General features: G+C 46.8%; 1 protein-coding gene across 2 annotated transcripts in view; it reads right to left on the bottom strand.

Moving 5' to 3' along the window:
* Window positions 1-15814, bottom strand: part of cpne5a (copine Va) — a 68588-nt gene that overhangs the window by 28316 nt on the left and 24458 nt on the right. For both annotated transcript variants that reach the window (XM_086113269.1, XM_086113278.1), the window contains 3 exons: window positions 8301-8364; window positions 760-863; window positions 541-645 (listed from right to left, as the gene is read on the bottom strand). In XM_086113269.1, the coding sequence (XP_085969395.1) occupies window positions 541-645; window positions 760-863; window positions 8301-8364 (273 nt within the window). The remainder of the gene's footprint in view (window positions 1-540; window positions 646-759; window positions 864-8300; window positions 8365-15814) is intronic.

Here is a 15814-nt window from a genome sequence, read left to right as displayed (position 1 = left end):
ACACCTTCAACGGGAACGTCAACTTTTTGATAACGACCAGATTTTCCCCATAAAAAAAAAGCAAAAAGGCCTTCGCGACGACGAACCCTGGGAAGCGAACCGCCGCTGCCACCTTCCTTATGAACAAAGTGTACATTGCGAGTTCCTCCTCCGTTGCTTAGCAACGCCACCGAACGGAGGCACTTCCGGAGGCACGGTGCACGTGGTCTGAAAACACATCCGGTAAACGGAAGCAAATCTCGCTGTCTGTGAGCGTTGTACTTGCTGAACAAAAACATTCAAGTGGGATGCTATTTTGAAGTAGTTCCTCATGCATGGATAATAATCAGAGCGTGTGCAAACGCCACGACTGGGTATGAACGCGACTAAAAGGGACGCGAATTAAAATGACAGCTTCACACAAGGAGTAGACAAAAACGAAAACAGCAGCGGGAATCTGTTTCCAACTCGTCACTGTACGGCTGGATTGCCGCCGCACGCTTTCGGTGACGCGTTCACGTGGCTCAATCGCCATCGACGCCACGTCGGCGGTGGCCCCACCTGTCGTAGTCTCCGTTGCAGAGCGCTCGCACGGGGATGGATAAGGGCTGCCACACTGGGTTCAGCGTGCTCTTCACCACTTCCGTCTTGTGGCAGATGGTGAAGCTGAAAGTGAAGGACGGAAAGTGTTTTCAGGCGCAGCGCCAAACCTTTTTCCAGTCTGCCCCGTCGCCGACTTGGCTTTGTGAGACCGCCGCTAAAAGAGCAAAAAAACCTTACGTGCCATCCTCATTGCTCCTGTAGAAGACCATGAAAGGGTCCGACTTGCCGAAGAAGTCCTTCTTGTCCAGTTTGTTGGCGCAAAACTGCATGGTGGTGTAGTCCTGGAGAGGGAGAAAAACAGAAAAAAGGACAAGGTGGGAGGACAGTAGACCACGGCATCACGCCGGACTCGTGGTCAGCACGTCTGCCAGATGAGAGGTTCTGTATTCGAGGTTGTGGAGTGCGCAAGTTGTCTCCACATCCAAAACCCGTTAGCATGCTAGCGAGTTGAAGAATGTGAATGCTCTGTTTGGTGACCAGTCCATTGTTGATTTGTGCAGACAGGAGGCCTATTCACAGTGCGTTGTCGTTATTGTCTTGTTAAATGCCTTTTTTTTGGGCGGGGGGGCAGATGGGACTTTGTATTGTGGTCATAATAGAAATGTAACAGGCAGAGAAAATGCTCATTTGTGGCCGCCTGTCATTGCCAGACAGCCAGTCACAGTCCCGCCAATGAAGGTTCTGCTCACTTCTTGCCAGATTGTTTGGATCCTCATCCAAGCAAGACGCTTCCCAACACTTCCCCAACCACCTCGAAATTTCCTGCATCGTCATTCAGAACTTCTGTCTTTGCATGTTTGCCTGTCCCTGTGGCTGCCGGCAGGTTGGGTTGCTCGGCACCATAACAGCGAAGAGCTTCCCTGTCCTGCTCTAGGTGGTCTCTGTTCTGCCTCGTGTGGATTAGAAATGCCCAAACCGCTTCCCAATCTTCAAAGCGTATCTGTCTGGACAGTGACGATAACTCCCATAGACGAAGACTTTGAAGTCTTTCAAAACTTTGAAGTTAATGGAGTGGCTTCTCACCTAACCCGTCACAGTTGCTGCCTTAAATCCTTTCCAACCATTCCGGCGAACTGCACTTGTGTGCTACCCACCTCACCACATGATGATGATGATGATAATATACTATTATTACTGTTATTGTTATTATTAATATTACGTGATGCAGGAGCAGGAGACCAGCTGAAAACTCTGCGCGCGAGGCATGCGCGAGGCATGCGCGGGGCATGCGCGGGGCATGCGCGGGGCATGCGCGAGTGCAGCTAATAATACACGAGGAAGACGAGCATTAGCATAATGACACTCATTTGGACCACCGTTTCAATGGAGGCCCCCATTAAAGGCACAATGAACATGACCTTAAAATGTTCCTGCTTTCAGATGGTGGTCACGCTCTTAGCGACTGTATGCTAATGAGGCGGCGCAGCCGAAAGGTAAAAAGACACCCGAGGCGAAAAACAGTCGACCGCCGCTAGCTCGCGGACCGTTTTGGGTGGGTCTTTGCAGTCTCCGATAGAGACCAAGATGAATCATTTCAAAATACAATTCAACGGGAAAAACAAAGTTCTGCAGACACGATTAGAGGTGCCGAGAACTAAGCGGAGGCTCTGAGGGGGATGGAGACTTTTCCTCTTTGGAGTGACCGTTCGGCAAGCCGTCTTGAAAACTTGTTATAAAACTCGTCATTTCTATTCTTTGGCTTCTGACTCGGCATGAAACTTGATTTTTTTAGTTAGACTGTTTTTGCGCTTTCGACCGTCTTTGTTAGGAATGCATTGTTTTGTTTTTTTGGTTGTGTGAATTATTTTTGCTCCACTTTGTGTACAGCGCCGGTTTGTTTTCAAGCACTCCAGAAATACACTTGAGTGGGGCCGAGTTCATCATACAAGGCACCATTCAGAATTATTGACTGGGAGCAGCAGTGCTCCGCTAATATATCCAAATACATGGCGCAAATGCTGTCTGTAGGCTATTAACTCATTCACTCCCAATGACGTTTTTAAACGTCTTTTCAGACTTGGTCCAGAATTGGCTGGTACTGAATGAGTTAAGAATCTTTGGGCCCGCTCTTGCAATTTCATGTGCCACGCTCAACGCTGCGTTCTGGCAACCGGTCCGCTTTCGCATCATCTTAGGCGGAGGATCATGGACAGGAGAAAGGGGCAACACGGCCACTCGAAATATCAAAACGCAAACAACCCCAGATAGAAGAGAGCATATTTCAAACCCCAACTAGGTCGCACAGCAAATGTGTTCCAACTGAAAAAAGGCACCGTTCTGCATGACCGTTCAACATGGTGAAAAAAAACAAACAAAAACAAAATCAAATAAACTGTCCCCCATCTTCGACAGGGAGAGAGACAGAGAGTGCTGATTTGATGACGCCTATTAAAGCTCCTCTGCCTCGTCGATGTTGTTTATCATACGTTTTATGTTTCTAATCATCACTGTGAGGATGATGAAAATAGCGAGGAGCTAATTAAAGTAGTCTGTGGTGGCAAAAATCAATCAGCCTCTTTTCTGTTTTCTTCCCCAAACCTGCTCTTGCCAGCGCTCGTGTCAGAGTCGACATGGCCCCTGCAGGTCCGCGGTGCTCTTTTCTTCCCCCGCTTGCCGGAAGGTTAAAGAGCCATCCGTCCATTCGTGATCTGAAACCGCTTCACCTCGCAAAGGTCGCGGGCGTGCCGGGGCCAATCCCAGCAGGCAGGCGACACCCTGAACCGGTTGCCACAGAGACCAAGATTCACACTCACGCCGCGGGTCAAGTTTCCACATTCCATCAACCTGCCGTGCAGGTTTTCGGAATGTGGGAGGAAAGCGGAGTATCCGGAGAAAAGTCACGCGGGAACGGGGCGAACATGCAAAGTCCACGCAAGAAGGCCGCAGCCCGGAATCGAACCCCGCACTTCTGCACTGCGAGGCCCATGCGCTAGCCACTCGAGCACCGTGCCGCCAGTTATGGAGCCCGACTGACAAATTTACACTCTCCACTGTGGCTACTTAAAAATAAAACTCATCTCACATTCTCAAACTGTCCTGTTCAGTCTCCAAATGCGCACCGTTTGTCGGGTAATATTTCAAGGTGACGTACCATGTCAGCGACTTTTTCAAAATTTGGCTACGATTCGATCCCCCTTGACATCCACAGAAACGAACAGACCACAAACGTGACTTTGAAATGGCCTCTGGTGGTTGTGGTCATGATTCAGATTCAGAAAACTTTATTTATCCCCGTGGGGGCAATTAGAGATGTGCGCCTTTGCAATGCGTTTGCGCAATTTAGCTTCATTCAGTCCAATGTGAAAGCTTCCCGGCAATCGACTTGAGTCGCATTCCAAGAACTCTTGTGCGCAGCCACCCGCACGCTCGCTGAAAAAAAAGTCATCTACAGCATCGGCCATGCTGACAAAGTGTGAAGTTGCATTCTCAAGGATGAAAACGTGATTTTGCAGAGTGAAAACCAAATCGAATTCAATCTTCGTTTTCCTTTCTTCAAAACACGACAAGTCGGGAATTGACTTCTTAACTCATTCACTCCCAAAGACGTTTTTAAACGTCTTTTCAGACTTGGTCCAGAATTGGCTGGTACTGAATGAGTTAACAAGCACTCTTGAAATCATTTCAGGGAGTCGTGAGAAGTACAGCCAGACCAGAAAAAGGACATTTGTTGTACTCACTCAAACACCAAGTGGGAGGGGCCACAGATCGGCATGATGGCATTTGTATGGTTTTCGGCCTCGTTTATTTTTTTTTGGTGGATTTTGGATGGGGAGAAAGGTGGACATTTCTCACCATCCAAAACTGTTTCTGTGTAATGTTAGTTTGTGATGCTTAATGTGTCTCGTAGACACTAATTTTTTCAGGAAAGGTCATTGCAACCACCTGGGAATGGCCAATTGCAGCTCGGACCTGATTGGCAATAAGGTCAGGTGAAGGGGATTGAGGAAGTCACTGCGGGCCGGACACCTTGGAGAGCATTGGTACATGTGTTCCCCTAAACCTGGTTAGCTGTTGCCAACCGCAATAAAGAAACGGGAACGTCTCCTTACGGTATCCTGGCCGAGTCGACTTGTTATTCTTTTTCCACACGGCCTGCTGTTTCACCGCATAACGCACATGAAACGGCAAGAACGTGCTCTCGGCCTGCGTCGACACGCGCTCGGTTTGTTGTTTCTGCGTTATGTAGCGTTAGCATATCGTACACTTATTCAGCTCTATTTTTGTCCTTTATTTTTATTTGCCTTTCAAGATGACGTGTCCGTTCTTGGTTTGGGATTTTATCCAATAAATCCCCCCCCCCCCAATAAGACGACTTATACTCCGGTGTGAGTTCAATCAACTTTTTTCTTCTCTATTACGCATTTTATGGCTGGTGCGACTCAGGAGTGACTTATAGTCCGGAAAATAAGTAATAAGGTCGATTTTTTTTGATCAAGTAAGTAGCACCTACTCAGAAGAGGGTATTTATATGAACATTTTCTCTCTCTATATATTGTGACTACTTGATCATTTGATACATTCCATTTTCTATGTAGGTTGAGCTGCATTTTTTTTTTCAGTGCACACACGCCTACAACAGTGTCTCCCCAGCTGCACACACAGTCAATATGCTTTGAAATAAAGGTTTTAACGTGAAATAAATGCCGACGCCCATGTAGCGCGCAGCACGCGCATGAGCCAGTGGGAATAAAAGATCTCTTTGTGTCTTCACCGCTGTGCTTTTTTTTTTTTTCCTCATTTGCATCCGCTAGAAAGCCGCCAGAGTGTTGGGGCGGATGTTAGATGCAGCGTGCGTTCGTAAGCGAGCAGGGAAATCGGAAATATTAGCACAGAGCCGAGTCGATTACCCATCGAGTCCCTGCCTCAGGTAGACATTCTGGAAAATGTGTCTAAGTGGATGAATTAGCTCACCCGTGGGGGGGGGGGGGGGTAAAAAAGAATTTACCAGTGATTTCATCACTGATGAAATCACTTTGGCGCAGGCTTGAATCATCCGACACAGCCTTTGCTAAATGCTCCCGAAAGCCACGCGCGCACCCTTCCACGACCTGGCAGAGTTGGCGCACCCCCTTGTCCCTCGCGTGCGCCTCACAACGGCATCAGAACGACACTGTGTAACGCCAGATGACATCCCCAAAATGTCTTCGATTGCCAATATTCATTACTCAACCAATAAATACACCAGAAAGTGTTCTCCCCAAAACACTGTGATATCCATTCAGACTGATCGTAGGCTACAATTAAAAACTAATCATTGGCTCACAGATGATTTAATTTCAATTTCGTGATGCGTTTCTAAATAAGGAAAAGAATGAATGACTCAAAACCTAATAATCACATACATGCAATGTAAAGAATCAGATTTGGTGCATCATGCTTCAATGCTTCCATTCAATTCATTGTGTGGCTCCTTTGTTGTGCACGGCTTGGTCACCGGGGGGCAGTAGAATACAACTCAAGTGTATTTCTAGAGCACTTGAAACAAACCACCGCTGTAGACAAAAGTGCTGCACGTGGGGCAAAAATAATTCATACAAAAGCAAACAATAAAATGATCAATTAATATCGAAGACACCAGGAAGCACAAAAACAGTCCAACTCAAAATCTGATTGTTTTACAACACCGGCTGCTTCTCTCGCTTCGCGTGGAACATCAAGTTAGCAAGTATCAAATCATTTGATGCTTGCTTGCTTTTATTTCATTAAACATTCATGGAGGAAATGCATGCATACGGCTGCACCGCCAACTTTATAGCCGAGAGGGAAACAAGTGGTGAGCGTTAAGTTGTCCCCCGGCTTCACAGGAGGAACTTAATAGGATTGTTTACCATCCTTTGTGAGCCAATAGAGATCGCAGCAGACTATACAATATTAACGCGTACACGCCGGCATCCAGAGACAACAAGTCCATAGGGGGGTTCCAGCACTGGAAAGTTTTATTTTTTATTTTTTGAGTTGCCTTTATCAATATTTGAGGACAAAGTCCACAAAGCCTCAAGCATTTCAGCCAACCCAACAACCTTTTGGTTGATCAGTGGTGTGCAAATTATGGCCCATGGGCCATTTGCGACCTGCACTCCACTTTTCAGCCCATCGCAGGGCACACACAGACGAACAACCATCCGCACTCCCACCTAGGGATCATTTTGGAGTGCCCAATCGACCTGCCATGCATGTTTTTGGAATGTGGGAGGAAACCTAGATTACCTGCAGAAAACCCACGCAGGCCCGGGGAAAACATGCAAAGGCCACACAGGAAGGCCAGAGCCGGAATCCAACCCCGCACCACTGCACTGCGAGGCCAGCCGACATGCTAACCAGTCGACCACCGTGCCGCCATACAAATAAACCATTTATGAATATAAAAATAACACAAAAAAGAGAACTGAATTCTAGAGGCAACAATAGTTTTGTCCACTTTGTGTTCAATGGCTGATTGCTGGAGACATCACATTCATGATCCTCAACTAACTGAAAAATGATCACCTTACGACATCCATCCATCCATTTTCTCCCACTTATTGCGGGGGCAACAGATTTAGCAGGGAAGCCCTCACTTCCCTCCCCCCAGCCACTTCCAGCTCGTCCAGGGGATCCCGAGGTGTTCCCGGGCCAGCCGGTAGACGGGGGTCTCTCCAGCCTGTCCTGGCTCATCCCCGGGGCCTCCTGCCAGCGGGACATGCCCGAAACACCTCACCGGGAGGCGTTCGGGAGGCATCCTAATCAGATGCCTGAGCCACTTCATTTGGCTCCCCTCGACGTAGATGAGAAGCGGCTCGACTCCAAGCACCCCCTCCATACGTTTTCAACTGCCCCCCGAAAGAGGAGGAGAGAGCGTTGTGCTACTTTCCAGCTCCTTCCCAGGGATGAGGATCACAGAAAAATGAGTCTGAGAGTCTTTGGTCGAAAAGACCAAATCAATGTTGTGCTTTTTCATTCGTGGCGTTTTTGCTCATAAATTTCAAAACATTGGCGCCGATCGTTCTAATATTTGACATAAGAAGAGATGTTGCCGTAAACTTGGAGCATTGATTGCAGTTTTATGACTTGGAGCCGAGTGAAGCTTGTTAAGCTTTCTGGTCGTGTGGTTTTAGCAAACGGTGGGAAGGAGGAGGGGCTTCAGCTGACTCCTACGACGCCAGCTTCATGCTCAAGAAGACTGCCTCCAACCCTCTTTTGAACAAAACCCAATCAACTTGTTTTACGGTGGAGGTCCCGATATGCCTCGGAGGTTTTGCGATTGCTCGTTGCCTGAGGCTGTTACCGTGATAGAAAGCGGACTCACGCAAACGGTGACCGTGTAACACAAGACGTCGGTTTCGGAAGTCCAGGCGCCTGATTGAGGCATTAGGTGGAATCATAATGATTGTCAGGATCGAGTTGTCATGATCCATCCATAGATGAATTAGATTCAAAATCATGCTTGGCAACCTCCTCCCTCGCCTCCTCCATTTTTTAATTAATTCATTTATTTCCGTTCACAAGACATTATTTCAAACGGACGGTGCAGAAACACAAATTCATGATGGAACTGGTTCAGTTCGTAACGTGTCCGAAAAGGCGGGGAAATCTTGAGCATTGTTGAATGAAGAATTTGATAATCACCTCTGATCTGTCAATATTTGTCAATCTCTTCATTTGGGGGGCGCGAAAAGTCATCAACCATGCGGCCCGATGCATCGTATATCTGCTTCTGATGTTCTCAGGCAAAAACTTACTCTGCAGTTGCCCAACTCCTCCGCAGACAAGATGATGGTCCCGCATTTCTTCCCAGGTATTCCACTGCAAAAAAAAAAAACATAGGAAAGAAAAACACAAATGATGAAAACGCATGCGGCGGATGAAAAAAAAACAACGGCGGCCGGCAGCCCGACGTGTCAAACCGCACCCACAAAACATTGGAGAAATTGCGCCACAGATCTAATGAGCGCATGATTTGCATTCTCCGCTGCAGCTGCATCGACTTGCGCGTACGTGGTTTTTCATTTTGTTTTTTCTGATCTTGATGCTATGTGGGGGGGGGGGGGGGGGGGGACTGTTGAAACACCGTCATCTGCTCGGAAAAAAATCCCGTCAGAGCATGAAGGCTTATGAGAACACCACAGCGGCTACGGTGGCTTAGCAATCCAATTATGTGAACACCATATTAGGAGATCAATTGCTCCATTGATAATTCATATTTAGCAGTTGTTTGTTGTCTTGAGAACGTTTTCGTTCAGTCCTTACATCCTTGGCATTCGTGGAACAAAAAAGATGGGAATTTGATTCACATCCATTCATGCAAGGTCACCATCGTTTAGGTCAGTTTGAGTGGACCCAGGACTGGTCACCAGCTACGGTGATGTCACGGCAAATTTGGATATTTGGACGTATCAATCAAGATCGCAGCAGCACCAATCTTGAAAGATGTAAAAAGGGACAGAAAACGGACGGATGGACATCAGTGATAGGAATTGCTGTAATTGATATTTGTTGGCCAAACATTGAGCTCATGAATCGTTATTCTTCCGACAAATTAATTTGGGAAATGTAACATGTCTGAAAATCTTTTTTTTTTTTTGCAAATGCACAGGATGTGTCCGTGGGGATTCCAAAACAGACTCCTCAAAACTCACTCACTTTTTTTTTTTCCTGACGCTAAAGTCTTGAACGACAAAGTACGAAATTCAGACCCAAAGCAAGGGGCCTTTTTGGGAAGCGCAATGCTCAAATACGGTGGCCTGTAAGGGGAAAAAGTCATTTGACCTTTCAACACAAACAAATGATTTGGCACGATGATGTCTAGACACTCCATCCAATTGCGCAAATGACAACGTGCGGTGAAGCCAGTCGTCATTGGACCAAAAATATGTCATGATGAAGATCCCGCGTGTGTGTGACAGTGTAATGAGGGACGACGCAGCTCTAATACGACAAATCCTACATGCAGCCGTGCTACGCCTGATCTTTTAATGAGGCCGGAATACAAATGAAGTGCCGAGGGCAGATGCGCTGGAGTTGCTTCTTCAAGCTCCACGGGGACCCATTTCAAGGTGAATTAAGCGCCCTTGAATTATTGATGCTTGCAGATGAGTCGCCGTTTGATGGAAACCTCCAAGGAGCCAGTAAACATTTTCGCTGCCGAGCCCAAGTCCATAATGGCCGAGCCGTCGTCACTGCGGTCATGTGAAGATGCGTTGGCCTCAAAGGGATTTATTTTATTTTTTTTCCAGTTAGCTGCACGGACTCATGACGAGTGACTTTTTCATGTCTTCTATCACTCGGTGGTCCCCAACCACTGGGCCACGGCAAGTTGGTTTGCAACTTGAAATCGACAGAATTCGCCCATAAATGAAAGAAACAGCAGTAAACGGAAAGAAAGAGTAACAACTTGACCAAACGTCCAGCTAGCTAAATGTGCAAGCTAATCGGCAGTCGTGACTTCTGAAAATGAAGCTATTTGGACGAGAGAAGCTGGCGGTACCATTTTATTTTATTCTACATTTGTTGTACGGGACAGCATTTTACTTTGGAGTCAGGCCATCCTCCATGAAGCTTCTCCAGTCGGTCCAGAATGCCGCCGCGCGCTTCTCGACTGGTACTCGTAAGAGGGAGCACATCACTCCCACACCACTCTAGCATCCCTAGACAGTTCTTTGGAAGATCCTCTTATTTGTTTTCCTATCTTGAAATGGCCTGGTCCCCACTTGACATCTCCCCGAGCTCCTCCGCAGCCGCCCGGTGCCTCAGGTCTGCGGACCAGACAATATTAGAGGTACCAAGAACCAAGCGGAAGCTCGGAGGCGATGAATTAAAATTAATAATTACATTTTTTTTGTTGCGGAATGAATGATTTTTGCTCCGTGTACGGCGCTTTGTATACAGTGCTGGTTGTTTTCGGGTGCTCCAGAAATACATTTGAGTTGAATAACGCTCCTTGAAAGGAATGAAAAATCATAAAATTTTGAACGACTCATTAGCATTTTCTTTGTTGTCAGTACCAGTGCTTTAAAAGCAATGGGGAAAAAAATGGTTGCGGGTCCGCAAACAGCATGCGGCTCGTCTCAACTGGTCCGTGACGCAAAAAAGGTCGCGGTTGCTCATCCAAACTTGAAGTCAAACATTCAATCTAATCTTTCTATTTCTGAAAAGGTGTAACTGCGAGCGAGACTTGTGCTGCACGTTCCACCCACCGTTAGCAAACAGCGGTCCTAATTCACATTAGCAAGCTCGCAACCACTTTGGCATGAGTGCCATCATGTCAGAGCCAAAAAAAAAAGAAGCAGATTTGCAGTGTTAGCACAGATTAGCTAAGAGTGTTACCCGCGTAAGCTTTTGAAAATATAATGTAGGGATGGGCAAATATCGACACCAAGTATCTCAGACTGGTGAAGACAAAAATCGAGTCAGGACTCCCTGCCAGAAGTTGACTCGACACGGTGTTGGTTTGACACATCAGCAAGTCATCATACGCTTCACAAAGGAAAAAAAAATGTCCTTCTTCAAAACGACCTGTTTTTACTCTGTATGAATCGACATTTTATGTCCGAAAAGTACAATTGGTATCGGAGTTCACAACCTCCCGGATCACCACGAGAACACAAAATAGAACTTCTACCCGGAGACTACACAGAACCGGCCAGCGGACGACAAGAACCTCCTAAACGTTCACCACTCGAACCTCACGCGGGACATTGAGCTCCACAGAACCTCTCGAACCTTCTCAATGCTCACATTCACAACCTTGGAGTGGATGACAACAACCTTCGTGATCACCACTGGAACCTGCTGTGGAACATTCTACACCCGTAGAAATGTTATGAAGACATCTGGCAATGCTTTTAGTTTGGGGGGGGGGGGGGGTGGTGCTCCATGTAGGTCCTGAATCTTTTTAAGATTGACCCGAGTGGAATGTCGGCTGGCGATTGGGCCGCGCCGTGCATCACTTTGATGATGAAACGATGTGAAATGTGCAGCTCTCCTGCAACAATCCGTTTCGCCGAGACAGCCCGGCCCGCTGCAGGTAACGGCAGCCAACAAGCTCGCCAAGCTGCAGCGGTTCAGCCTGCCAATGAGCTCGGTCGTGTTTTACGACTCGAGCAGTCCATCGCTCCCCGCCTGCAATGTCGTGGCATCATCGTACGTGGCAAAAAGATTCGATGTTTTGTTGGGTCCGCCCAGCAAAACATCCGCCCATCTCTTTGTATTTGGGGGGGGGGGGGGGGATTCAACAGTAATTTCAGTCAGGAATAAATTAATAGAATACTCATAATAATGATGAATATAACATATTTATTCTTGACATTTATGGAGGGCGGCATGGTGAGCAAGTGGTGAGCCCGTCGGCCTCAAGGTGCAGTTTGATTCCGGACTCCAAATTGTCCCTCGGTGTGATCGAGAGCGCGAATTCAAAGGATGAGAAGGGAGCCACTTCGATTGTCGGTGGGTGTGCACTCCCACAACCGCGCATACGGCCATTTCTTTTTGCGCCCGCCTACGAAAATACCCGCCAACAAGTAAGTAAGTAAGAACTGGAGTTGCGGCATTCTGGACCACTTTTTCAAATGTGGAAATTCAATTCAGATTTTGGGTGTCTCGTTAGGACAGACGGTCTTTGAGATGTTCTTCGGGGGGTCGTTTATATGCAGCATTGGTCGCAGCCTTTCGCTGAGTTTTAAAATTCAGCTCGGAGTCAATCATGACTCACTCAGCCTCAATTGCAGAGTATTGAGATCTGTGACTGTTTTGATTTGGGTCGATTAGTGAGATGGACAAAGTCCAGGGGGGGCGGGTTGTGAAGAGATGGAGACGCACGGTCGAACCCTAACTTCCCAACGTCTGCAAATCAAGTTTATTTTACTTTCTATGTACTGTATGTGCTATTTTCGATATATGAATGGTCTTGAATTGCATTGCACCATAATACATGACAAAAGATGAGCTAAATTCTTGCTACTATTATTAGAGTGTAATATTATGAGCCCCATTTTGATGATTAAGACGACACGTTTTTGGGGGGGGGGGGTTTTGCCATGTCATGGGGACTGCAAAAGATTGATGGAATTTTTATCGATATGGATGGGGAAAGATGACTTGAGATATGGAAAAAAAAACCCCTGGAAAAAAATGAACAAAGAAATCACTTTAAAAATAGAAAGGCTGAATGTGTTCATTTCAACCTGATAAATACGAACGCTCAGGCTCAACCGCACGCTCGGCTTCCATAATCTGACCATCTGGAGGCAACCTGATGTTTGGCACGGGCGCCTCACAATGGCGGCGTGTGTGGTTGGAAGGGAGATGAAAGTCCAAATGAGGGAGCGAGAAAGAAGGAAGGTTGCAATTGTTGATGCTGCTCACATGAGGCCATTAAGATGAGGGATGCTCTTGATATTTAACAACGCTGCAACATGTCACGCGAGAGGAAGGAGGGGGGGGGGGGGGTTGCCTGCTCAACAGTCCAAGCGTGAGCGTGCAAGAAGAAGATGAGGATTTTTTTTTTTTTAATGGAGCAGCTGGTGCAGGGTGCGGTCTTCACGTTCGCAGTGGTATGCTCAGCGCATCAACAATTGAATAATGTATAAGGAACACATATATTCAACCTCACATCAGGATGCGTTGGTCTGACTTCAACCTTCTGTTTCGTTGCCGGGTCAAATTGACCCCATGTGACATAATTTACATGATTGTGTTTGGTGATCATGGCTCTGTCGGTTGCTTGCGTCTCCAAGTGGAAGCAGAGCCCAGGCTGTGGAAAACAAGCGAGTGCCCGAGACAACGGAGGGTTTTTTTTTTGTGGTGGCAAACGCTTGACGCGCCTTCAACTGCAATTGAGAGCCAACGAGTAGGCGCAGCATTTCTTATACTTCAAGCATGGACGGGCAACTTCAATGACGGAGGGGGGGGGGGGGGGGCGCAATTTTTTATCATTTTAAAAATGGACAAAATATGTGGAATTGTCCATATCTATTCCAAGATCCCGATATTTTTCAGTTTCAAGAGCTCTCTTTGACGTTGTCTGCTTGCTATCTTGTGATATGCACAGTTCGTACGATGTTGCAGTAAACATTTGAATTGGTCGAATTGGTCCAATCAGTGCTGCGGGAAATTTTAGTTCGCTCAGTAGTTAACGTGCGACTGACGTGATAGTACATCGTACAATTAAAAAAGAAACTAACTTTATACTTATGTCTTGAAATTGTACAGACTTTTTTCTGTTTTTAATAAATGCGTTTTTTTTTTATGTCTTGAATTTGTAAAAAGTCATATTTTTGTTTTTCACTAACGAAGGGTTCGGTGAATGTGCATATGAACTAGTAGGGTTTGGTCCCAATAACAAGGTTAAGAACCACTGTTCTGGACAATGCTTATTATGTCAATTACACTCACCGTTTCACTTTCCAAAAGATTTTTGCATACAAACTGTCATGTTTCGGTTTGTGACCAACAGGTGGCACTGTGGGGCTTTTCCCCTGCAGCTGCACACCCGTCGGTCGTTATGTAATTATTAGTTGTATAAAAGGACTCCCGCCCGAACACTCAGTGTCAGGTCATTGTTTGCTCTTGGCTACTGTCATGTTTGTTTGTGGCCGCTTGTATGCGACTGTTATGTTTGTTTCAGTCAGGTTTTGGTCATTGTTTTATCTTCAGTCATGTTTTTTTTTTTGATACTTTGGATATTGTTTGTTTAGGATTTAGTTTCCTGTGTTTTATCAATACACTTTTTTCAAGTACACCCGGCTCCTCCCTCCTGCCTGCTTTTTGGGGTCCACCACCACGCAACGTGACACAAGCATTCAAAAGTCAAACGTGTCCGCTTTGAGGCAGAAATAGCGGTGCCGCGCGAGGCATAAATCCAACGTGAGACCGAAGAAATTGGCAGGTTGCCACTGAACAGAATGATTTCATTGCACAGGCTCAGCTGATGAATCAACATTGGTCTTCATGAACCAATGAGCCCAGTGATGGCGGCGCGTCAGAGAGCGGCAGATACGGAAAGCAGGCGGGTAATCTGGCGGGGCGTCGCGGTGAACGCTTCGGGCCACATCCCGCCCCAAAAGAAGACCACAAAGTTGCCACAAGGCATGAAAGGGGGATTAGACCACTAATCCCCTTGATCGTCATACATTGATACACATCCATAATCCTTCACCTTAGTGGGATTTTTTTTAAAGCGCAGCAGCTTAGTCAAAGGGCACCAAAACACAAAATGCTCTTCTGTGAGAAGAGTGGCCTCTGATCTACTCGAGTTAAGCGCTACCACTGTCCAACATTGACCTCTACCACTGTCCAACATTGACCTTTGACCAGGCCACGACCCCAAAACACAGTCTGGCTAATCGTAGCACGGCACAGGAAACCAAACCCAGTAAAAGACGCACGCCCATGTGACATCCTTTCATCCATTTCTTTTGGAGGAGGGGGGGGGGGGCAATCGCTGTGGATGTCCACTGAGTCGCCCAGCGAGAGGCCAGACCTTCCGATGGCACTTTTCTGTAGAGATCCGAAATTGACTGTGCAGGGCTCATCTAAACAGGTGGAGCTTCTTCACAAGAATCGCAAACCGGAAGACGTGCGTACCACGCTTGAAGCATCATATCCAAAAGGGCTTGAAAGGGGCGGGGGGAATGTTAGGTGGAAACAGGCTTCTGACATAAGAAAAAAAAGAAGACAAATCCAGTGGCAGAAATGGGCTTCTGATGTGACCACAACCCCCCCCCAAACATTTTGGAAAAAAACTGCACCAAAACAAAATGTGAAAAACACTTCTCAGATGACCTGTGTACGTGCCCTGCCATTGATTGGCCATTGGTCCATTGTCTCGGTGTTCTTTCCTGCTAGCGCGATGGCCTTCATCTTGTCTACTTGTCCTTAGATTCGGTTTCCAGAGTCTTCATTTTGAAGGTTTCCCAACCCAGTCAGCTGTTTTTAAGACACGTCACCAGGAAGTATTGACAGCGCCGACGAAGGCCGAAGCGACAGCCGAAACTGTCAGACCGGGAAGAGTTCTTCTCGTCACCCCAAAATAAATCAATGAAATAAAATGGATGAAACGTATTGCCCTTATACTTAAACCGAGTTCTTTCCTGCTGATGAGAAAGGGTAATTTTCCAGACGTTAAAACTGTAATTTCATATCCCCACAGCAAGAGCACAGCATCCCACTTGGAAGGCCTTGCTCCCTTCACTTTATAATTACACAACACCTTCATTTACAAATGTGTTCCCGGCGCACTTGAGTCTCACACCGCCGC

Source organism: Hippocampus guttulatus, chromosome 1, assembly GCF_054856545.1.
Source record: "Hippocampus guttulatus isolate MCC_2025c chromosome 1, RoL_Hgut_1.0, whole genome shotgun sequence".
NCBI lineage: Eukaryota > Metazoa > Chordata > Actinopteri > Syngnathiformes > Syngnathidae > Hippocampus > Hippocampus guttulatus.
This window is presented reverse-complemented; position numbering and strand designations above follow the sequence as displayed.